The sequence below is a fragment of the Camellia sinensis genome, chromosome 8, assembly GCF_055761805.1.
Source record: "Camellia sinensis isolate YWXY chromosome 8, ASM5576180v1, whole genome shotgun sequence".
NCBI classification, from domain to species: Eukaryota; Viridiplantae; Streptophyta; class Magnoliopsida; order Ericales; family Theaceae; genus Camellia; species Camellia sinensis.
In genome coordinates, this window is record NC_138968.1 from 127,209,845 (window position 1) to 127,234,626 (window position 24,782).

At 35.8% G+C, this 24,782-nt stretch overlaps 1 protein-coding gene across 3 annotated transcripts; it reads left to right on the plus strand.

Moving 5' to 3' along the window:
• Window positions 1-21,898, plus strand: LOC114302718 (uncharacterized). 3 transcript variants are annotated; one of them, XR_014338189.1, is made up of 8 exons: window positions 1-562; window positions 3,251-3,413; window positions 10,268-10,448; window positions 10,558-10,641; window positions 10,916-11,023; window positions 12,024-12,311; window positions 19,952-20,080; window positions 21,631-21,898. XR_014338189.1 is itself a non-coding variant. In XM_028247788.2 (8 exons), the coding sequence occupies exons 1-7, from the start codon at window positions 262-264 to the stop codon at window positions 20,039-20,041; spliced, it is 1,197 nt and encodes a 398-aa protein (XP_028103589.1). In that variant the 5' UTR covers window positions 1-261; the 3' UTR covers window positions 20,042-20,080; window positions 21,631-21,898. The 3 variants fall into 3 exon arrangements, 2 of the variants coding, with proteins under 2 accessions (XP_028103589.1, XP_028103596.2); XM_028247788.2 differs by having other exon boundaries at window positions 12,024-12,293; XM_028247795.2 differs by lacking the exon at window positions 19,952-20,080 and having other exon boundaries at window positions 12,024-12,293.
• Window positions 21,899-24,782: the final 2,884 nt, after the last annotated feature.

Consider the following 24,782-nt stretch of genomic DNA (forward strand, 5'->3'; position numbering starts at 1 on the left):
ATGACTTAAAATCTTTATCATTACGATTATAGTACTGGGCATATTGGAAAGCCAGCCCATGCTTTTGACACCGAAAGATTCTTTACATAACAGCCCAGCTTTACAAAAAGTATTCTCATCAACCCAGCTTTACAAAAAAGTATTCATCAACCCAGCTCTACTAATCCTAGTCCTAATCCTAAACCAAAGCCCCAACTCGGAAACAAACAGGGCCTCCCTGGCTATTGGGTGAGTTCAGCTGTAATAACAACCACCACCACCATGTCTTACATACCTCCACACAAGCGCCACTCGAAGGATACAGACAAGCCACCCCCAACACCAGAGTCTCTCACTCCTCAGTTTCACAATAATCTCAATGTTAGGTCATCTGGATCTTCTCCCAAAGATAGGAAGGCCAAACATTCCAAACATTCTTTCAAGGCTGGCAAAATTAAATATGCAGATGATGCAATATGTAGATGGTTTCCTGTTGGCTTCCCCCCAGACCAGCCTATGTCATTGAAATCCTTTGAGCAGAAATTGCCTCTCTCTTTGGTGCTGGACACTCATCTAACCAAAGGTGTGTTTGTTTGGATAAATTCTCTCTAGATTAAAATTTACTTTAATTTGGTTGAATTGTAGTCAGCTATCTAGTGCAATTCGTTTGGCATGTACGGCTTTTTAGTTATTTTAGTTATAAAAGATAAAAAAAATAGGCTTTTTGCCTAGTAAGACAAAACAATACCCTAACCTATAATTATTTTATTTTTTTTTTCATAAAAATAAAAAAAAAAGCAAAAAATTTCTCACACAAAAATCAAAAAAAACAAAAAATTTATACCAAATGAGGCTTTTTGACCTTACGCTAAAATCGCCAAAAAGTTAAAAATATCCCAAACAAACCCTAAGTTTAAGACAAATTATCCCCCTAATCTTGTAGTTTTAATTTGGTCCTTCCTAGTTTTATTTGTATCAATTTTATTTTAATTTTTCACATTGTATCAATTTAATTCAATTAATAAAATTCTTTTAAAAGTTGGACTGAAATTAATGGATAAAATAAATAGTCTCTGAAATCAATAGGTAAAATACTTTATGGGTCTGGCTTCCCTCCAGTTCTGTTGGGTTCATGGGATTCACTATGGGTCCCGTTTCGATAATTTGAATCGTTCAATGTGAAGAATTTGTCGATTATTATATGCCTGTAAAAAATTACGTTGATTGAATATTGATAGTTACGTAATCAAATTAGTTTTGTATAAAAAAAAATGGATGGTGAAAAAATAAACAGTTGACAGAAATTTGATCCGATGAGATAGCTATCAATATCTGATCAACGTGATTTTTACAAGCATATAGTATTCGACGAGTTCTACACATTAAACGGTTGGAATTATCGAAACGGGACCCGTGATAAACCCCCACGAGCTCAACAATATCAGACTGGAGGGAAGCTAGACCCATAGTTTATTAACTCTCTTCAAAAGTGATAGAACGGTTGACTTGACGTCCAGTTTGAAAGAGTGTTGCTATTTGCCCCACCTTCAAATTTGATTTTTTTATTTTCATTTCTTTGGTCCCCTCCTCATTCTCAATTATACCCTCGTTTCCTAAACCCTAACCCTAGCCCCCACCTTCACCTCACGCTGCCTGCTGCCACCCATCTGACAATCCCCTTCCCACTGCAACCTGCCTTTTCCATCCCCATTGCCCTCTACACTCACAACACCCGCCCCGTCGTCCCATCCTCACCCTTGCGGGCCCCCATCTTCCCCTTTCCTACTCACCATTGCGACCCCCTAGCCCCTCCCCCTTCTCCTTATTCTTCTTCTGCTCTCTCCCGCTCTCTTTCTCTCTTGCATGCTCCGGTAATGATGGCAGAGAGGGGTTGCAAGGCTGAGAGAGGACGGGGGAGGGATGGTGATGGCAAAGATGGTTTGTGGAAGGGGGGTGAGGGTGAGGAAGGGTTGCCAGAGCTGGTGGAGGTAGGTTTTGGGTTTGGGAGGTTAGGAATGGGAGATAAAATGGGAATGTTATGTTAGGGTAAAATTGTAATGAAAAGAAAAAGAAAATGAGAGGGGTGGGGTCATTCTATTTACACACTACTTTTCCTTTCAAGGCGAACCATTAATTAATTTTTTTTATTACAATTTTAACCTTAAGTGAAATGACTATAAAGGACAAGTTATGATACACCTCATTTGTGTATTTACCATAAAGGACAAGAATCAATAGAATCCAAAAACCTAAAAACCAAAATAAAAAACCCTTCAACAAATAATCAAAAATATAGTATTATTGAAGATTTTGATTGGATTCAATAAAGGATGCATCTGACAATTCTCATTCGGAACAATGGAACAATGAAAAGGTTTTTTTTTTTTTTTTTTTTTGGTTGTTTTCGTCTTTGTTTTCGTTTATGAGTGGTAAATCGTTATTCGGTTAACCAAAGGTGAATGATATATCATTGTTCGACAAACTACAATCGAACAAATTATATATGTTCAACAGACTACAATCGAACAAATTATACCTGTTCAACAGACTACAATCGAACAAATTATACCTGTTCAACAGACTACAATCGAACAACTTACATATGTCCAACAGACTACAATCGAACAAGTGCAATTTGTTCGGATTACTACAGTCGAACTTTTTCATTTAATTCAACTCTGTACTGCCGAACAGTTATAATTTTTTTTTTTCCAGAACTGTGTTGAGCAACACCACCGACGGCGTCTTGATAAGTGTTTTCAGCAATGGTGTTAACCGGTGTGAATAGAGAATGGAGGGGGAGATGAATATCGTAGGTGTGGGGTGTGTGGCTGTGTGGGGGCAAAGATGGAACTTTGTGTGTATATTGTTGTGGGTGGGTATGTGAGTAAGGGTAAATATATAAATTTGTGGTGTGTGATGAGAAAAATATTTAATTTTGCAAATTATTTTTGGTGTGTCTATAGAAGTGGTTTGCCTTGAGAGGGAAAGTGGTGTGTAAATAGAGCCTCCCGGAGGGGTGGGGTGGGGGGGCGTCCAAAGAAGAAATGTGAGGTTCATAGCAGCACTCACTTTGAAATAGTTAATTCTCTTTTGAATAGACTATTTTACTCTTGAATTCTCTCAATTTTTTTTATGGATGTTATGAAATTGGACTAAATTGACACAATGTGAAAACTAAATTTATACAATTATTACTACACGGACTAAATTGCCACAAGAGACAAAGTACAATGACTATAGTATACTTTATCCATTTTATTTTTTGCAGAGAACAAAGGAGAGGTTCTCAAAAGTCCATGGGAATCTATAGCTGAAGATGTACAGGAAGACCTCCTCTCTTCTTTCCAAAATCTGAGGAATGTAATGGAGTGCCAAGAAGTAAATTTAAAGCCAACTCTGGTTGCTAGATTTGGCAAAATTCTTTTTCATGGGTTGGTAATCCTACTTTCATGGATTGATCAGCTGTTGTTTCATTTGGTTTTCATTGTGAATAATTTCATTTCAATGTCCTTATTCTCGTCTTGGTCCTTTATAAACTATGAAATTTATGATTACAACTATTAGCTTTACGTGAGCTGTTTTATATGACGTGAACTGGGGATATAGAATCAAAATATGCTACTCGGATATCACTCATACTTTTTATATTTGCATGAGAATTACTCATTATCCATGCTACTGCTACTTTTTTCTTCCCCTCATTTTAAATCAGTCCTATATTTGCATTTCTCACCTTAAAAAAAGCTAGGAAGACTCTGTCTTCCCCATTCTATTGTTTTGTCTTCTGTGGTAAAAGTGAAATATTCAGACTTAATACTTTCCCAATCTTTTGAATTTCAGAATGCTAAAATCATTCCTTTGCAAACATAATTATGAGATGGTTCCTTCTTAGCATCCATTTTACACTTATTTGCAAAAATATAAGGGCTTCCATTAGTTACATTTACATAGATTTCCAATCTTTTGATTTGAGTATCACAATAAAGTTCACAGTAATTGATGCAGTCAATAAAAATTTGTACATTTTAACGTCTATTTATATGTCTGGATTGAGGTATAAAACAATGAATGTTGAGTAGCACATAACAGGCTCTTTTCTTAGAGCTTCTTAAGATCTTACATTCACTTTTGGCTGGTGACCTAGTTTTTGCTTCTATGTTGCTACATAGCAAGTTAGCAACTATTCATAATTACTGTTATCATGGAAAGCATATATAAAATATGCTTAAAATTTGTTGGAATATCTATTGGAAAGAAGAGAAATAGTCTAATATTAAACTTCTATATCTTTGGGTTTTGTTTAGGTCCATTTCCAATATGTTGTGCTTGAACCAATCTCTAACTTCACTATTCCATGTGTCCTAAATGTCAAGGGTGACTGATTGAAGAAATTAGTCTTAGTTAAATTTTTGTTCCATTTGATGGGATTTAAGGCTTGATTTCGTTTGGTTTGGTTTAACTTCCAACATACCTTGAGCATGTTCAACTTACTCATTGTGCCTTAAAAGAAGTCACATGGCATATTTCATAGATCTTTGGGATCTGGAGTGAAGTCAGGTTTTTTGTCCAGTGGGGGCATATTTCATCCACAATTTTTCCCTTTTTTAGAGTAGAAAGAAATAAATATTTTTCAGTGCTTAAGTTTTTCGTAATTATATATATATATATATATTGTGTTGCGCAAGTATTAAAGTATTTATCAATTTTTTTTTTTCGTAATTTAAACCCTAAATATATGTATATTAATGTTTTGAATGCCAAAGAATGGAATTCTTTCATAGATGTCTCAATCAATTCTCTCATTGAAAAGAAAAAAGGGTTACAAGACTAATAATAATTTTATTTTGAGTAAATTACAATTTACTCCCTGAAATTTGATTTGTGCCGCTAAACCCTTTGGAGCGAATTCCAAACTGTAAAATTGACTTTTTTTTGTCTACATTATTAGCTTGTGCATAATAGTATAATACTTTTTTTTTTCAAATTTAAAAGTGAACTATTCAAATTTTAAGAAGACATTTATGCCCTTAACCATTTTTTCCCTTTTTGCCTGCCCTAAAGTTTGATTTGCAAACCACTGCTGCAAGTAGAGAGGGAGGGAGGGAGGGAGGGAGGGAGGGGCAGGGGTTTGGAAGCAGGAGGCTGAATTGACTGGGGTGAGGGAGAAGGAATGATGGGATGTTGGAGGGGAGGGGAGGGAAGTTGCTATTGGGTTAGTAGAGAAGGAAGGGGACAGCAATGAGGGTGGGAAGGGGGGAGGGAGTTGCAACCTATGTTACATGGACTGAGTACGAGTGTCGGGCGTGGGTGTGTATCCAATCATCAGACCTTCATAAATTTAAATCTTAGGATCTTGGGGTACGTATTTAAAATTGGATATGGGTACGAGGACACGTCTTATGCACATATATATTGCATATTATATAATATTCTAGGATGAGATGTTTTAAGTTATGTAGAAATATATTAGAAATTAAATATGATTCAGAAAAAATATTAAATTTCTATATCTAATTCATGTGAGAGCCTAAAAATATTGTTTTACTAACAAATGTGAGTTTCTTCTTCTTCATGTGTTGTCACAAATTAAAGAATCTGAGTGTCTAAATTGGGTACGAGCATCGGAGACATATCCCTTACCCTTACCTATGTCATATCCAGTGGACACGACTACTGTGGGGGAAATAGAAAAGTCCATGTAACACATGTTGCAACACAATTGGGGGACGGGAGAGGGAGCTGTGATGGAGTTGACGAGGTGGAAGGAGGCAGCGACTGGGATGGGAGGAGGGTAGGGGTTTCGGTGACATAGGTGGGGGAGAGGGTTGCGGATGGGGGTGGGGGTGGGGGTGGAGGAGGAGGGAAGAGACGACAGGAGGTGCTTGGTGGTGGTGGTTTCGGGTAGTGAGTGGGAGAGGGGCCTGTAATGGGGATGCAATAGGGGAGAGGAGAGGAGCGACGGGTTGCTTGGTCGCAGTCATTGTGGAGAAATAGAGGCGCTTGCAATGAATGGTGGTTTTGGGTGGTGGTGAAGGAGGGTGATGGTGTTTTTTGGTGGTTGATGGTGGGATGAGAGAGGAGAAAGAAGCATAAGAGGAGAGAAATAAGAGAGTTATTTTGTCTTTCTTAATTATTCTGTTATAGCCATCTATATTTTAATTTTGGTAGTCACCCCTAGGGGGTTTATTGTCACAAGTCTAACTTCAAGGAGCACCTTGTTTTTTATCCTAACTCTAGTGGTAAAGTGCAACATACCCTTTATTTGGAACCAGTTAGAAGCCACATAAGAAGAGCATTGATATGGTCATCTATCTAAGGGGAGTGCTATAGGATGATTGGGGTGTGATACCTGGATTGCTAATTAGCACTCTACTACTGAGCTAACTGCCCTACTCGACTAGCAAGATTTTAATAACATGTAAACAAAGTTCCTCATACCCACCAACAAATTCACATCAAAATTCAAAACTATCTACTTAAGTCATCTATAAATGAATTTTCTCTAAAAATCCAAACTAATCTTTCAAAGGCAATATTACTAACCAAACCAAATCAAGCCTTAAGTCCCATCAAATAGGGTCGGCTACATGAATCCTTCTTCTCCGCTCGACTCTATCCAAGGCCATGTCGTTAGTCAAATTAAGAAGATTCATGTCTCTATTTATTACACTAGTCCACGTCAATCTAGGTCTACTCCTTCCCCTAACAGTACCATCTATTGTCACTGTATCGCATCTCTTTACTACTGCATCTGTTGGTCTCCGTTGTATATGACCAAACTATCTCAATCTATTATCTCTCAAATTATCTTCTATCAGTACTACTCTTACCCATTCTCGAATATACTCACTCATTCTTAACTCTGTCTTTTCTAGTCTTATTTTACATCCACTTTAGCATCCTCATCTCAGCAACACTTATTTTATCTACATATTTTTTAATTGCCCAACATTCCATCCCATACAACATCGCTGGTCTAATAGCCATTCTATAGAACTTCCCTTTTAGTCGAATGGGTACTCGCTTATCACACAGTACTGCAAACACACTCCTCCACTTAAGCCATCCCGCCTTAATTCTATGAACCACATCCGCTCCAATCTCCCTAGTCGTTGAGATAATCGATCCTAAATAACAAAAATATTCACTCTTAGGTAGTTCTTGGTTCTCAATCTTCACTTCTCATCTGCCTTCATTATGACTGTTACTAAAATTACACTTTATATACTCTGTTTTAGTTTTGCTTATCCTAAATCCTTTAGATTCAAGTGCTTTTCTCCAATTCTCTAACTTAGTGTTAACTTCTTCTCTAATCTCATCCACTAACACGATATCATCCGCAAAAAGCATACATCATGGCACATCATCTTGAATATTGCGCGTCAACTTATCCATAACTAAAGTGAAAAGATAAGGACTTAAGGCTGATCCTTGGTGTAATTCTATAGTAATTGGAAATTCACCTATCTCTCCAACAAGCGATCTAATAGTGGTCACCACACCTTCAAACACATCCTTAATCACATCAATGTAACATTTTGTCACGCCTTTCTTCTCTAACACCCACTAGATTATATCTCGAGACACTCTATCATATGCTTTCTCAAGATCGATAAAAATCATATGAATGTCTGTTTTCTTTTCTATATACTTTTCTATTACTCTCTTCAAAAGATAGATTGCTTCCATTGTTGACTTACCAGGCATAAACCCAAATTGATTCTCTGACAACTCTATTATATCTCGCAATCGACGTTCCATTACTCTCTTCTACACTTTCATTGTGTGACACATTAACTTGATTCCTCTATAGTTGTTGCAATTCTAAACATCTCCTTTATTCTTATATATTAACACTAAAATACTCTTCCTTCACTCTTCTGGCATTTTTCTAGTCAACAAAATCTTGTTAAATCAGTCAACCAAACAACCCCTTTCTTATCCAAACATTTTTGCGCTTCAATAGGTACATCATTGGGTCCTAAAGCCTTATTCAAGTTCATCTTCTTAAGTGCAAACTCTACTTCAAAGTCCCTAATCTTACGATAGAACCTATAGTCCTGGTTTTCCTTATTACTGCATACTTCCTCTCCTTTTACCTACTTTCATGTTCCTCATTTAATAACTTTTCAAAATAGTTCTTCCATCTCTCCTTAATCTCTTTATCAGTCACCAACACCTTAGAGTCCTCACCCTTGATACACTTAACCTGATTAAAATCTCTTGTTTTTATCTCTCTTATCTTAGCAAAGTTTGTATATCCTCTTCTCTCATTCCTTACTATCTAGTCTAGTGTATAGGTAATCATAGGCTTTCAACTTAGTCTCTCTTAACCTCCTTATTGGCCAATCTATAGCGCTTAAGGTTTTCCTCAATTCTATCATTCTGTCACTTTTTCAAGCTCTCTTTTTTCGTCTTTATTACCGCTTGGACCTTCTTCCTCCACCACAAAGTTTTCTTAAAGTTAGGTCCATTTCCTTTCGACTTTCCAATTACTTCCCTTGAGATTCTCCTCATATAATTGGCCATCGAGTTCCACAAAGTGTTAGCATCATCTTCCATGTCCCAAGTACCTTCTTTATCCAGTTTATTCTTAAATGTATATAGTTTATCCCTTTTAGGTCCCACCATCTAGTCCTGCGACGCCCACTATCTTTCCAAGCTTGGTATTGCCCTTTAAAGCATAAGTCTAGTACTAAAATTCTATGTTGAGACATCAAGCTCTCTCCAAGAATCACCTTACAGTCGCTGCATTTTAGACGGTTTTCTTTTCGTACTAGAAAGTAATGTATTTGGCTCCTAATTAACCTACTCTTGAAGGTTATCAAATGTTTCTCTCTCTTCTTATGCACAGTATTGACCACCACTAGGTTAGAAGCCAACGCAAAATCTAAGGTAGCGTTTGATTTAGTTTTAGAATAATAATTTGATAATGGAGTTGTATTTTGAGTTTGTGAGTTATTAAATCATGATTTGAAAAGAGAAAATTTGTTTGGTTATGAGTTTTGAATTGAATTTTGAATTGAGTTTTGAATTTTTGAATTAAGTTTTGAAATAAGAAAAGTTATTTGGTTATGAATTTTGAAAAGAATTTTCAAAACTTAATTAAAAAACTTATAACTCATAATGAAACATACAATTCAAAACTCTATTGAAAATTTTATTCAAAGCTCATAACAAAATTCTTTTTAAAATTCAATTCAAAAAAATAATTATTAAAAAAAATGAATTTTTTATTTAAAAAATTCAAAAATTCTGAAAATATTTTTTTATTTAAAATATTAAAAAATATATATTATTTTTTGTTAAAAAAAAAATTCAGCTAGTGCATTAAAATTACTTTTGATTGAATTTTTTTTTAATTGTTTTGTTTAAAACTATTTTTTTTTATTTTTTAAAAATTATTGTGACAAATTAATTTTTATTTTTAATTTATTTATTTTTTGTTAATTTTAAATAAATGACCAAATAATTTGTCATTTTGGTTTTAAAAAAATAATTTCTATATTTAAAAAAATCAAAAACAAATATAAATTTATTTTTTTTCAAATAACAAATGGCAATTGAAGAAAAAAAAAGCACTGTTCAGGTCAATTGGCCAGACGTCCAGGGGGATATCTGGGCGGACGACCAGATAGACTCAAAAATTCAAAAACTCTTTGGTTACCAAACGTGTTTTCAAATGTGTTTTGAAATGTGATTTGGAATCATATTTTGAAAACTATAATCAAATATGGTTGGAATATGAGGGTGGAATCATGATTCCAAAATGGAACCAAACAGAGCCTAAATACTCTCTCCAGTCTCATTTCTATCACCAAAATCATACCCACCATGCACCCTCTCATAACCTAGTTTATGTACTCCTACATGGTCATTAAAATCACCACTTATAACTAGGTTCTCTTCTACGGATATCTCCTGTAATACCTCATCCATTTGGTCCCAAAAAACTCTCTTAGTCTAATCATCTAATCCTACTTGGGGGGCATATACACTAATAACGTTCACTATATTCTCTCTAATAACTAGTTTGACTAACATAATCCTATCATCTTTCCTAATGACCACAATTATATTTTCTACAAGACCTTTGGCAACTATTATTCCTACCACATTCCTATGTCTATCATTGCTCCTATAATATAGCTTAAAACCGATATCATCTATTTTCTGAGTTTTCTCACCTGTCCACTTAGTTTCAATGGCAATACTAATGGCTACAATATTTATTTTTGCAAATATATCTTGTCCTAATGATCGTCCGCCCTTGTTTGAGATGCAGGAGCCCTTCAGTTAGTCTAGAAACTGTAAAAGGGACTTCAGTTACTGAAACCACTTTGAGACTATTGAATAGATCATTCTATACAAATGTTCCTCCTACATATATGAAGTACACTACAAATGAAGTCGTGCCAAAGATTGGACTCAATTTTGAAGAGGAAAAGGAGTTATACCAAGTAAAGGTATTCCTTTTGCTAAACCGCTTTGTAATTAGATTCATGCTTCTCACACTTTTTTTGTATAATAATAATAACAATAATCACTATTTATTTTCTGAACTATGTTGTATAGCTGTCTGATAGCATGTGGCCAGATTCAACTATCTCTTGCAAATGTAGAATATTGGAAGACTGTAAGAAGCTTGAACTTTACAAGGCAAGTTTCTTCCATTCAGTAACTAAAATCCTGTGCATTTTTGTCTATTTCTATACCCATGTCGTTGTAATTGAAATCTAATTACTGTTACTGGAGTACATCAAATTTGTAAAGATAATAAAAAAAAAAAAGGAAATCTAATAATGGTTCATCATTGGGGAGTTGTTAGTATTTACATTTATTATTTCCTCTTGTTTCACTTGCTGTGCTTGATCTTTTATACAGTTTTTAACCTACGGAGGCTTGCATTGATGTATTCACTTTTTTCTTGTAGATTGCATTAAACCTAGTGCGCCACCTGGTTGTAGACATATCCTGTCTCGATAGGGATCTGGACCTGAGGCTGATGCTATACACCAAGAGAATTGTAACTGATTTAACAGTGAGCATCTTTGATGAGCTTTGACTATAATTATAAATTACTTCATTCATTTCTGGCCAACTGGAGCATTTGATTAGTACGATCAGCATTAATGTTGCAACTTGCATTCTGGTCGCTTGCCCTTTCTCTTTTCTGGTGCTGTTGCGGATGAAAGTCAGATATCAAATCTGCTATATTTTAACTATTAGCGAATATCACCTTATCCCCCAAAAAACCCTGTTTTCTCCTCCCCCACTTTTCAAATGCTTGACTGTTTAGTGAGGAAGTTCTCCGTTCCAAGCTGAAGAAGCAACTCCAGCACAAAGAAAACATGGCATTGAAAACCTTTGTTTCATTTGCTGCATTGTGAAATATCTTATGGGTTGAATTACATTGTAGAACAGGTTTTACATGTACTTTTCTTTATGCCCTCAAAATGTGCATAAAATTTTCCCTCCTGAAGTTTTCGAAGAAAAAAAAGGAGAGGGTAAATTACACTGACCTTCCCCAAGGTTTGAAGAAAATACGTCCAGTTCCACAGTTTTGACATAATTGGGTTCCTTTAAGATTTTAATTCACATAATACTTAACCCTCCTTTCAACAATAATTTGTTAGTTATATGAATAAAAAATGATGTCATCATATCTTTTACACTTAAATGTAAAATTTTCCTTTGTTTATCCTTGTGTTTCACACCATCTGCATTAGTTTTGGTCTCTCTAGCCTTACTAAAAGGGAGGGTGGTGTGTAATTATGTCAAAACTGTAGGGCTTATTATATTTTTTTCCAAACCTTAGAGGTGGTCCGTGTAATTTACCAAAAAAGGGAAGATTCTTTCATGTTGACAGTAACAGTAACAGTGACAGGAATCGTTGTATATTTTACGTGGAAAAACAAATATTGTTGTAGCTTCCATCAGACTTAAAATTAGTTAAGCATTTCCTGAAGTTTCTCTTTTTTGAGAGCTCTCCTTACTGACAATGAAATTTTGTGATCATGTTATCATTTTTACTGTTCCAGGATGATGAGAAGTGCAACATCAGGAGCCTGATCAATTCTGCAGTTCTAGATCCAGATGTGAAGGGTGGGTTAAGGTGGCCTCTGGGAAAGGAATCTTCTGGAGATCGGTACACTGTTGTTGGGATTTGGCACACAAATGCTAAAACATTTAGAAGTTCATCAATGAGACTTAAGGTTCGGCATGCAGATCGATTCGATTTCAGGACCTCAGCTGGAGAAGTTACAGAAGAGGTCAGTCTGAAGATGACTGGAATTGCATCACAGCTACGGGTATGTTTTTTTTGAAGGGTATGATATATTCCATCTGATCCATTGCATTTTCTTGATAAATTATGACCTACCTTTGCACACGCTAATTAGTGAATTTTGTAAAATAAGAACTCGATGGTTACTTTGTCTTCGGGTTAATTTTGACCTTTATCCCTTAAATTATTTCCATTTTTTTTTTTCATCCCTAAACAATCAATTGCATCTATTTAGTCACTAGAGTTTCTTATTTCAATTTATATGGTCCAATTGGTGAAAGCTGTCCAAATCAATAATTGTTAAACCCTAAATTGATAGATAAAAAAAAAATCATTTTAAAATTTGAACAACTTAAACCATACAACCATACACATTTTTTTTTAGTCATTATTTTGAAATGAGGAGTGGAGAAGAAATTGGGTGTTTGGTCGTAGGTTGTCTAATATAGTGTAAGGAAGAAGATTTGTGTTTACTTGTACGATATAGGTTGTTCAAATTGCAAAATTACTTTTTTTGCCCATTGAATTAGATTTCCACTACTATTGATTTGAATGGGGTGTTTCCAATTGGACCATATAAATTAAAATCAGAAATTCTAGGGTCTAACTATATGAAATTGATAGTTTAGGGATGAAATAGAAAAATGGAAATAATTTAAGGGATGAAAGTGAAAATTAACCCTAAGACAAAATAACTATCAAGTTCTTATTTAGGGGATTAAAGTGAAATCAACCCTTTGTCTTGTTGTTAGAATACTTAATTTGTTCTTTTGTTCTATTGTTAATATTTACTTAAGTTGAGGGTACGATGGTCATATTGCTATGTTAGGGTTTGTATATATATTTGACTGATGTAAAGTTGAGGCACTATGATTATTCAATATATGTAAAACTTCTTCTTCTTCCTCCTCTTAAATCCCAACCCTAAATTCTTTCATTTTACATTCTAACTTGGTATCAGAGCGACCTATTCTTCATTAAAAATGTTTTACAAACTCTGGAGATCGATCTGAGGTGACTGAAACGTGCTGATGTCATTAGGCATACGATGACGTTAGCATGACGTAAGCACGGTATGGACAGGTCCTTCACCTCTAGACTCGAAATTGCCTCCTCAGATTTATGGTGATTTTTGTAAAATTTTTTGATCATCCCTAATGTGAGTTTTCGATTTTTTAAAGTATTTTCATGTTTTTGGGACTGTTTTTCAAATCTACTCTTGGGATTGCTTTTTGCTATTTTTTTTTTTTTTTTGCTGGAATCTCTTCCCTAGGAGCCGAAAATCATAACCCTAGGCGTCCTTGATCTTAATTTGTGATTTTGCTACTATTGGGTTGATGTTTTGTTCGATTATTGCCTAATTTGTGGTCCAGCAGCACTGTTTCTTCAATTCTACCTATTGAAGGTTTCTATATAAGGGCTGAAATCCTTCTAGCAAGGGATATTTGTCCTCTATTTCTTGATTGCTGATGTTGAGTCGGTGTGTTGGTCTAATTTGTGTCCAAATCTAGTGGCAAACCTGTGTTCTCCTCACTCTTGCCTATTTTTGCTGTGGATTTTTGTTTTTTTTGAGCTAGTTCTATGTCTGTTTGCAAGTAATTTGGCTCCAAAATTGTTGGTGCTGTTGTGGGTATTTGTTTGCAAGTATTTTGCCCCTCGTGTTGAGAATTTTGTGTGATTGATCATTATGGTTGAGATTGAGGCTGAGGCTACAACTATGGGTAAGGATGATGGCATGCCTAAATCTATCACTAGGGCTGAGCAAGGAATCCGTGAAATCCGTAATCCGATCCAGTCCAGTCCAATCCGATAGGTTTGGATTGATTTTTTGAATCCGCGGTTTGGTTCCGAATTGAAGAATTAAAAATCTGTAGTCCACGGATTGATTCCGGATTGAACCCCACGGTTCCGGATTGGAACCGATCCGGACCGTATACAAATAGTCTATATTTTTATTATACATCCTCCCCCATAGTATTTTCTCTTATTCTATATAAAATCTAAACTCAAACCTAAAATCGTATAATATCTTCTTTTATTACTTTTGTTTGTTAGTTTTTAGTTTTAATTTGTAATGGTCTAAATACTTATGGTGAAACCAGTTTTCTTATAGTTATTTAAATTCTAGAACAGTATGTCGCTATTATAAAAAAACTATGTTGCTATTGTAGAACTAATATAGCGCTATGTTTATATTTTTATGAAATTAAAGTGTTATATATATATTTTTGTTATTTAATTATGTGAATCCGTGGTCTTAAACCAATTCAATCCGTATTTAAATGGATTGGTTCCATGATTTAAATAGATTGGATTGGTTCCAATTTTTCAGAAACCGTAGATAACGGATTGGTCCTGGTTTTACCCTAATCCCGTCCAATCCGGACCATGCTCACCCCTATCTATCACTACCAAGAAATTGAATGGTGCCAATTATTTGGCTTGGGCCCATGCCGTCAAGATTTTCTTACGTGGTAAGAAGTCCCGCTTCATTAGCGAACTCCCTTCTCCAACTAATGATCAAGCTTATGATGATTGGTGTAGTGAGGATTTCTGTGTTATGGGTTGGATTTGGCATAGTTTGGAACCACATGTTGCTACTACCGTGGAATTTTGTGATACCTCTAAGGACATTTGGGACTCCCTTGCTGAGTCTTTTTCAAATCAAAGTAATGTCTCTCGGGTCTATGAGTTATGTGAACAGATTTTTGCTATGCATCAATCTGGCCGATCTCTCCCTAATTATTATAGTAGTCTCAAGACTTTGTGGGATCAGTTACTGCAGCATCGACCCTTCACTACTGATGTGAACAAGCAGAAGCAACATTGGGAGGAGTTTATGATGGCTTCTTTATTTTCTGGCTTAGATCCTGAGTTGTGAGGGTTCAAGGATCAGATTATTGCCAGTGAGACTTTACCTTCAGCTGCTAATGCCTATTCTAGGCTGTTACACTCTTCATTGAGACAAGCACAATCCACTTCTGGATCCTCTACTTTATCATCTTCTGCATTGGTTTCTGGTAGTGGTGATCATGGGTCAACTCGCGGGGGTTTTCATGGTTCATCTAGCCCCTGGAGCTCTTATTCTGGTTCACGGGGCTCTCGTGGAGGTGGACCTCATAATGATGGCTCACGTAGTGGTTTCCGTGGTGGCGGTAGTAGTGAACTTGGTTCTCGTACGCGTGGTGATCGCAAGTGTACTCATTGTGGTTCCTAAGGTCATACTGAACCTTAGTGTTGGCAGAAATATGGCAAACCTAATCATGTCCATCATGTTATGGATGTCCCATCCTCACAGTCTTCCTTGTTGTCCACTGGCTTGGATGCTACTCCAGTTAATTCTCATGAGACACTCACTACTCAGATTAGTGAGTTTACTGCTCTTGTCCAGTCTCTCCGGCCTAGTCTACCTTCATCCTCTACTGCTACTATGGCTAGTTCAAGTAATATTGCATGTCTGGCTAAGTCCCCTCAGCCTTGGCTCCTAGACTCTGGTGCTAGTTCCCATGTCTTTGGTAATTCCTCTCTTTTTGATACTCTTAGACCTGTTGATCATACCATTATACTTGCTGATGGATCTTCTCAACCTGTCTATGGTCAAGGTACACTCCATTCCTTTCTTTACCTTCTGATCTTTATGTTCCTAAATTTCCATTTAATTTGCTTTCTATTAGCCAATTGACTCAAGCTCTCCATTGTTCGATAACCTTTTCTCCTACTTCATGTGTTTTGCAAAACCTCCAGACCAAGAGAATGATTGGTTTGGGGCATAAGAAGGATGGCTTATACTTTTTGGACACTGAGATCTCTCCTCATCCTCCATCCGCTGTGTTGATTGCTAGTGTATCTCCTCTTCAATGGCATTTTCGTTTGGGTCACCCCTTCTTGGCCAAGCTTAAGTTAGCTGTTCCAAGCTTGAGTCATGTTTCTCAAATTGAGTGTGAAGCCTGTCAATTTGGGAAGCATCACCGTAGTTCTTTTCCTAGTCGTAGTGTTAGTCGTGTATCTAAGTCATTTGCTCTTGTCCATACAAATATTTGGGGTCCTTCTAGAACTCCCACTGTTAATGGGTTCTTTTATTTTGTTATTTTTGTGGATGATTACTCTTAGATGACTTGGTATTTTTTAATGAAACAAAGATTTGATTTGCCTTCCATCATCTCTAAGTTTTATCATGAAATCTTTACTCAATTTGGCAAACGTATTAAGATATTTCGATCTGATAATGTCTTAGAATATATGCAATCTGTTGTAACTACCTTTTGTGATACTCATGGTATTATCCATCAATCTAGTTGTTCTCATACATCCCCTCAAAATGGTGTTGCAGAGCGGAAACACCACCATTTGTTAGATGGTGCTCACACCCTGATATTTAATATGCATGTCCCCAAACAGTTTTGGGATGATGTAGTTCTCATCGCTTGTTTTCTTATCAATTGCATGCCTTTAGTGTTGTACACACATCTCCCTATTCTCTGTTATATCCCACAACATCTCCTTTTCCCTTGTCTCCTCGCATTTTTGGTTGTGTGGTCCTTGTCCATGTTCTTGACCCTGGTTTGGATAAGTTATCTCCTCGAGCACGCAAGTGTGTGTTCTTAGGTTATTCTCTCACTCAGAAAGGGTATCAGTGTTTTCATCTTAAGGGGGAGTTAGCCTTTGTCACTCCTACTCTTCCCTTTTATACTCCTTCCACATCCACTCCTATATCCTCTCCATCTCCTCTTGCTTCTATCCCTCCTTTGCAGGTTTATCAACGGTCTCAAGCACGTCGCATTGTGTCTTGTGGCTCGACCAGTTCATCTCCTTCGTCTGAGGCCCCTGTTCCACCTGCTGATATGTCATTTGATGACCTTCCTATTGCACTCCGCAAAGGTAAACGAACGTGCACTCAACATTCTATTGCTCATTTTGTTTCTTATGATCGCCTCTCTCCTGGTCTTCACTCCTTTGCTTGTAGCTTGTCTAGCATTTCCATTCCTCGCACCTATCAGCAGGCTATGTCCATCTCTGGTTGGAAGCATGTCATGGATAAGGAAATGCATGCTCTTCATCAGAATCAGACGTGGGAACTTACCTCTCTGCCGTTTGGCAAATCTATTGTGGGTTGTCGTTGGATCTATACTGTTAAGTGTCTTCCTGATGGAACTATTGAGCGACTTAAGGCTTGCCTGGTAGCTAAAGGCTACACCCAGACATATGGTGTTGATTACTTGGAGATCTTCTCTCCTGTGGCTCATCTTAATTCCGTTTGGATTCTTCTCTCTGTTGCAATCTATGAAGCACGGACACCTCTCTGAGGGCTCCGTACCAGTGTCGGACACGGATACGCGTCGGACACGCGGTGGACACGTGTTTGACACGCAGCAGAGAGTGTCCCCCTTTTTTTAATTTTTTTACATCTGGACACGTTTGGACACTTTGGGACACGTTCGGAGGTAATTTCATAATTTACAAAACTTTTTTGGGGGTCGGTTTGTAAAAAAACAAAAATAGAGCAATATCTGCCTAATTTGATTACAACAGAAGAAAAAGGGAGAGAAAGAGGGGACCTGGTCACTTTTCAGTGGTCGCTCGTCGTAGCTCGTAGCTCATATCTCGTTGCCCGTCGTCCGTAGCTCGTCGTCGCTCATCACTTGTCGTCGGTCCTCGTCTCGTCGTCACTCGTTAAGGTACGCTGCTCTTCTTCGTTCTTCGATCTTCTTCTTCTTCGTCCTTCTTCTCCGATCTCTCTCTCTCTCCCTCTCTGTCTGATTTTATTTGTTTTTTTATTTTTTTTTCTTTTATATACTGAGTGATGTTGATCCCCCCCTCTCTCTTCTATTTTTTTTTTTCTATTTTCTTTTTCTATCTTCAATTTTTTTTTCTATTTTATTTTTCTGATAATATATATAGATATATATTATATACTAATATATATACATATATATTTATATACTAATATAGATATATATTTGAACAAAAAAAATCTTTTTTTTCCTTTCTTTTTTCTGTTTTTTAGATATTATTGTTTGCTTAAATAAATTATTTTTATTTATAGAAAAATTTTAATTTGTGAATAATATTTGATATTAAAATAAATAAATAATATTTATATTTTTTAATTTTACATATAATAAATAAATAAAATTATATATATTGAACGTGTCCCAAGCGTGTCGTGTCCCCTATTTTTTGAAAATTTGTGTTTTCCCGTGTCTGTGTCCGTGTCCGTGCATCAGAGGTTGCAATTAATCAGTCTTGGCCTTTATATCAGCTTGATATCAAGAATGCCTTTCTCCATGATGATCTCCAAGAGGTCTATATGGATTAGCCCCCTGGCTATATTGTTCCCGACCAAGAGCATCTTGTTTGTCAATTGCGGAAGGCCTTGTATGGTCTTAAGCAGTCCCCTTGTGCCTGGTTAGATCACTTCAGTGTTGTTGTGCTTGCCTATGGATTTCACTGTTCCACCTTTGATCACTCTGTTTTTGTTCGCCACTCATCTACTGAGAGTATTGTTCTTATTGTCTATATGGATGACATCAGCATTTCAAGGAGCGACTCCACTAGTATTGCTGATTTGAAGCAGTATTTGGGATAACAATTTCACACCAAAGACTTGGGCCTTCTTCGGTATTTTCTTGGGATTGAAGTTGCCCATTCTTCTCAGGGCTTGTTTCTTTCTCAACGGAAGTATGTTCTTGATGGTGACACTGGCGACTTATTTCCCGATATTGGTCGTTATCGTCGATTGGTTGAGAAGTTAATCTATCTCATTGTCACTCGTCCAGATATTACGTATGCCGTGGGTGTGGTTAGTCAATTTATGCATGCTCCCCGTCAATCCCATTTTGTGGCTGTGTGTCGTATCTTGCAATACTTAAAGCGTACTCCCGGTTGGGGTTTGCTCTATCACCCCTCTTCCTCTTTGCCTGTCATTGGCTTCAGTGATGCTGATTAGGCAGGTAATAAGACTGACCGCCGTTCTACCTTGGGCTATTATGCTTTTGTTGGTGGTAATCTTGTTACTTTGCTTAGCAAGAAACAGACTGTTGTTGCTCGTTCTAGTGCCGAGGCTGAGTATCATGCCATGGCTCATATTGCTTCTGAGATGCTCTGGGTTCAGTCTCTTCTCCAAGATTTTGGCTTTTCTGTTCCCACTCCTATGACCATGTCTTGTAACAATTAGGCTGCTATCTTCATTGCCAATAATCCTGTGTTTCATAAATGCACCAAACATATCGAAGTTGATTGCCACTTTATTTGTGATCTCTTACTCCGCAAACAACTTGTGACTTCTTATGTTCGTTCTGAGGATCAATTGGGTGCTATTCTAACCAAGCCTTTGGCTCGGCCTTCGTTTCATCGCTTATCCGTCAAGCTAGGCATGTTTGATCTCTATGCTCCAGCTTGAGGGGAAGTGTTAGAATACTTAATTTGTTCTTTTGTTCTATTGTTAATATTTACTTAAGTTGAAGGTACGATGGTCATATTGCTATGTTAGAGTTTGTATATATATTTGACTGGTGTAAAGTTGAGGCACTATGATTATTCAATATATATAAAACTTCTTCTTCTTCTTCTTCCAAAATCCTAACCCTAAATTCCTTCATTTTACATTCTAACTCTTGTAATTGTGGTTTCTTAATTGGTAAAAATGTTCATGTGTTTTTGAAATTCAGTTCTTCCAATTTGCAGGAGCAGAGCAGTCAAATTGACATGGTCACTGAAATGCTCAAAGACAACATAAAATTGATTTGGGACTGCTTCTTGTGCTTTGATTGTTAGTTAAACAGATCCCTCTTTGTGAGTGTGGGTCTTGAGCAGGTGCACTTGCAGTTCTTCCTTTACATTTAATCATGCATATATGTGCTGTAGTGTCATGCTTTAGTAAATGTAAAGTAATAATAAACAATGACTTCGAAACAGAGGTTGATGGCGATGATTCGCTGCTCCACAATGCAAAACACCTTAACCTCAGTGGACAATATTTTTGTGTACACCTTAACCACATTGACTCTTAGGAACCCAAATCCTAAATTAGTGTGCATTACCCAGGGGAAGAAATTGTTATTATCAAATTCAAAAGTGGGAAAAATTCACTTTACCTGTCAGCGGTTTTACCCCTCTTGAAATTCAAATATATGCAACAATCTCATAATTTTGGAGTAAAATGCAAACACTGATTCTGTTAATGCAAGTGTTAAAAAGAAAATAATACAATCATTTAAATATTTAAACTATAGCAGCCTATTTGCAATTCAACACTAGGTAGATATCTCTAGAACAGAGAGAGGAAATTTGGTCGATATCCCTTATATTATGTCATGAAATGATCTAAGATTTGAAAGCATGAAATAGGAAGATACTTTTTTGTGTATAACATGTTATACATGTATATCCTGGTTCTATTTTCAATTGAACTCCTTTAGAACTGTATATATGTCATATTCTAAAATTTATAATGTTTTATCAATATATGCTTCAAATTATAAAAGATGTTATCCATGATTTTCATCCCAACTACTAGGGGATGTTGAGCATTCTGGTAATACATAGTTTGAGATCTCTTTGATCACTAAATTGTGATTCTGGAGAAATTTTTGTGTGCAAAGAGGGTAGGTGCCATGTGGTACCTTCCTCTTCTCTCATTGGTTGAGAGTGGGGGTTACATTTATGTGTTGGGTGATGGGGAGACAACATGGGAGGCCATGATGCTTGTGATTGGTTGAAGGCACCATGTGGCTTGCCACATGATACTCTCCTAGCACCCAATAATTTTTCGTGATTCTGACATAGCTAGAGTCGACCCAGATATGTTTAGTATTGTTTGGTTGGACATTATCATTAGACTTGCAAATTGGTATGTACATTATATAATAAGGTAAATTACAAATTCACCCCTGCGATTTGCTTAAAGTACACATTGTCCCCTATGATTTAGAATATTACAAATACCCTATTGTTAGAATTTTTTATTTAACATAATTAACTAAAAAATGAATTTCATAATTGTTCTCCTATATAATAATAAAATTACTTAAATTATTAATTGAAATATATTTTTAATATCATTAAAAACTGTTAATTGACTTCATAATTTGTTAATAAAATGGGCGATTTGTTATAAAATTAGAAACTTCATAGGGTGGAATGTAATTTCTAGAACCACAAGGGGTGATTTGTATTTTTATCAAACCTCAAGGGGTGTGTTTGTAATTTACCCTATATAATATGGTCCAAATGCAAATTAAGCTTCTAAGCTTTTTGTTTAGCTATGATTATACGAAATGTGATAACTTTCAATGGCTTTGATATATCACTATTAACTGGCCATTCTCTCAACCATCTGCACTGTATGTATGTTGGTGATGAAGGTGCTTCGTGGCTATGTGCATCAAGCTATGTATGCTCTAGTCCTTGCCAAGAAAGAGCTTTGATGTTTGATACCAATCTATATATTTGGGTTGAGTGTTCAAGTTGTACTTTTGAAGTTTGAAGTTTGTACTCCTTTTTGTAAGACGAGCTTGGGTTGGTTATGTACTAAAACGTATTGAAGTTTTATTTCATTAGTTTGTGCACTTGTTCTGAATGGAAGTGTGTGAGTGGAACAAGTTGAATGAATATATTATTCTGCTTTTCAAACAGGTTATACCCTAAACAGAAGTACTACCGGTTTTTTCAATTGGGTCTTTGGTAGTCTATTGGTCAGGCAGTGTTTTCCCAAATTGTTTCGATTAAGTAGAGCAACATCATTACTCGATGGTTTCTAAACATTGAAATCCCGCATAATAGTCTTACGATCTGTGAGAAATTGTAGACAGGTAAAACTTTTTATGCTTTTTGTATCTGGCGTTTATTATTGCATCTAGGTATTTTACATTTGCATCAATTGACAGATAAACCAAAATTCTCACAAAACACTAACAGACCAAGCTTTGTGGTTATGTTTTATGTCCTTGAAAAGGTCAAGTGTTTCAAGGTCAAGACTTCTTTGGAGGAAACCGATTGAGAGAAACAAACCGAAATTAAAATTAAAACACTGAAAATGTTTACTGATTATAAGAATAAAATATTGGTTAATTGATTACAAGAATCAAAATGCAATTACAGAATCACTGAATTAAAACTACTTCTAAAGAATAAATTACTCCTATGATGGAAGAAATCTACTCTTAATTGAACTATGTCTAGAATGGTTGATGTGTTTGGTTATTGATGTCTTTTGCTTGCATTATCCTTGCCTATTTATGGACTTAACCGATGGCCCCTTCTTTTGAAAATAACCGCCGGAAGCAGGTCCATCTACTTGGCCACTTCAATAAAAAAGAGCCTTATTATTAGCACTCTTCAATTATTTTAGACTCCCCAGTTTTAGCCTTTATTTTTTTATTATAATAATAACTTCAAATGAAATTACTAAAAAATACATCAAAATTTTTGAGACACTCCATCTCACAATTAAGCTGACACACTCACTACATCATGAGTTAGGGTTTATGAGATCATCTACCTCCATCATCACTCATCCATTTTCTCTAAATTTCACTTTCAAAACCTACTCTCCCTCAAAACCTTTGAAACCTTTTGGCGGCAAGATTCCGGCAGCAATTGTGACAACCATTTGATTGCATATATTTCTTCGGCAATGACAATGAGTGGAAGTTTTTCGGCAATCACAGCTCCATGAGATGAGAGGAGTACAACAATAAAAGCTTAGAAAATGTTCATAACTTTGATGGTGTTTTTAGCTTGGAAAAGATTGGCCTTGTAAGGATAAGTTTTTTGAAAAAAATAACAAAAATTGCGTATCATTTTTTTAGGCCCGAACTCCCTAACATATGATCGGGAACACAGATCTGAACATTATTTATTTGTTTAGGAACAAGTAACCAAACATTTCTTATTTGTTTGGGAATAGATAGTCGAAACAATAGCAAAAATAGACAAACAAATGAGGTCAGACCACCATTGGATGGTCGACCGGACTGACCGGTTGACCGAGGAGTGAAATCCTATTCAATTTTGCTCACACAGAGAGCAATACAAGTATAGTGAGGCCATGGATGAATCACAGAAAACCAACCAAAGAAATATGAAAGTAGATTGTGTTGTGTGTATAAAAAGAGGTAATAGAAAAAAAATCAAACAGATTGACAAATATCGTAATGAAACAGAGAAAAAACTTCTTAATTATTACAAATTTTTTTCACTGATTTTGGGAGGTTCCACCGTCGTGAATTTTGTTAGGGTTTTGGGAGAGGCTTTTTGGAGTGTGGGGGGTGTGGGAGTGTGCATTTTAATGGGTGTAATGCTTTTATGAGAATAATTTTGGTATTATCTGGTGGAGAAAAGAAATTGTTATTCAAAAGACAACCTAAGATGGGGTGAATTAGGTTTTTACAATTAAAAATAATAATACCCTAATAAAATTTATGACTAACTCAATAGATAAATATAGTCAATGAAATAAAAATAATTAAAACAAGTGTTCTAACAACTATTTCAGTTAATGATTTTAGCACAATGAAAATGTGAAATATAGGTATGGCAATTTAAATAAAATAAAGAGATAAAGGAGAGAAAGGCAAACAAATTTATAGTGGTTCGGCTTCAACTCGGCCTACGTCCACTCCTAAAGCTTCACTTGAAATTTTTCACTTTACTCTAGCTTCACAGGGTGCTAGCAACCTTTTCACAGATGGAGCAATCATCCACAGATTTTACACAGACTTTTTAAGTCAAGAACACTGAGTGTACTACACTCTTACAAGGTTGAAAAGTAGGTATTTTTGCTTTCACAGAAAGCTACAAGAATTATCTCTCAAAGCTAGATATAAAAATGAAACTCTGATTTTTCTATAAACCTTACACAGGAAAGATGGGCTTAAACCTATACGTCTCAGTGTATAATTTCTGAAAGATGATGTAAACAAAAATTGAAGAACACTTCTCAGAGAATTTTTTAGAGAATAGATGTGAGTCATTATAGATCAAAGAATATATTCTGGTTTTTTTTGTAACTTGTTTATATTAGAGACTTTGATATATATAATGAAACTTATAGCTGTTTATAGCCGTTGTATTCATTTGAATTTATGGTCGTTTATAGCCGTTGTATGCATTTGAATATCTTCCACTCCATCATTACTAAATTGAATATCTTCCACTCCATCATTACTAATTTGAATATTTTTCACTTGAACCTTTTGGCCTGCTGCTGTGTTGGGCTATTTGAACCATTTGCCCTGCTGCTGTATTGGGTTGTTTGAACCTTTGTTTTGGGCTGTTTGAACCTCTGATTTAATCAAATATTAAATACATTTTAACAACATTTAGGATAGAAGTTTTAGGTAAGAAATAATGGGACAAAATAAACTTTGATTCTATTTTTCTCTTTCAAATAAATCATCAAAATAAATTTTGATTCTATTTTTCTCTTTCAAATAAATTATCAAAATAAATTTTGATTCTATTTTTTCTTCCAAATAAATTATCAAAATAAATTTTGATTCTATTTTTTTCTTCC

Excerpts from the sequence above, each read along its gene's own strand:
- LOC114302718 (XM_028247788.2), top strand. The coding sequence starts at position 262 with ATGTCTTACATACCTCCACACAAGCGCCACTCGAAGGATACAGACAAG. Across the intron at positions 10,642-10,915 it reads AGAAGCTTGAACTTTACAAG|ATTGCATTAAACCTAGTGCG; the intron begins GCAAGTTTCTTC and ends TTTTTCTTGTAG. Across the intron at positions 12,294-19,951 it reads GAATTGCATCACAGCTACGG|GAGCAGAGCAGTCAAATTGA; the intron begins GTATGTTTTTTT and ends TCCAATTTGCAG.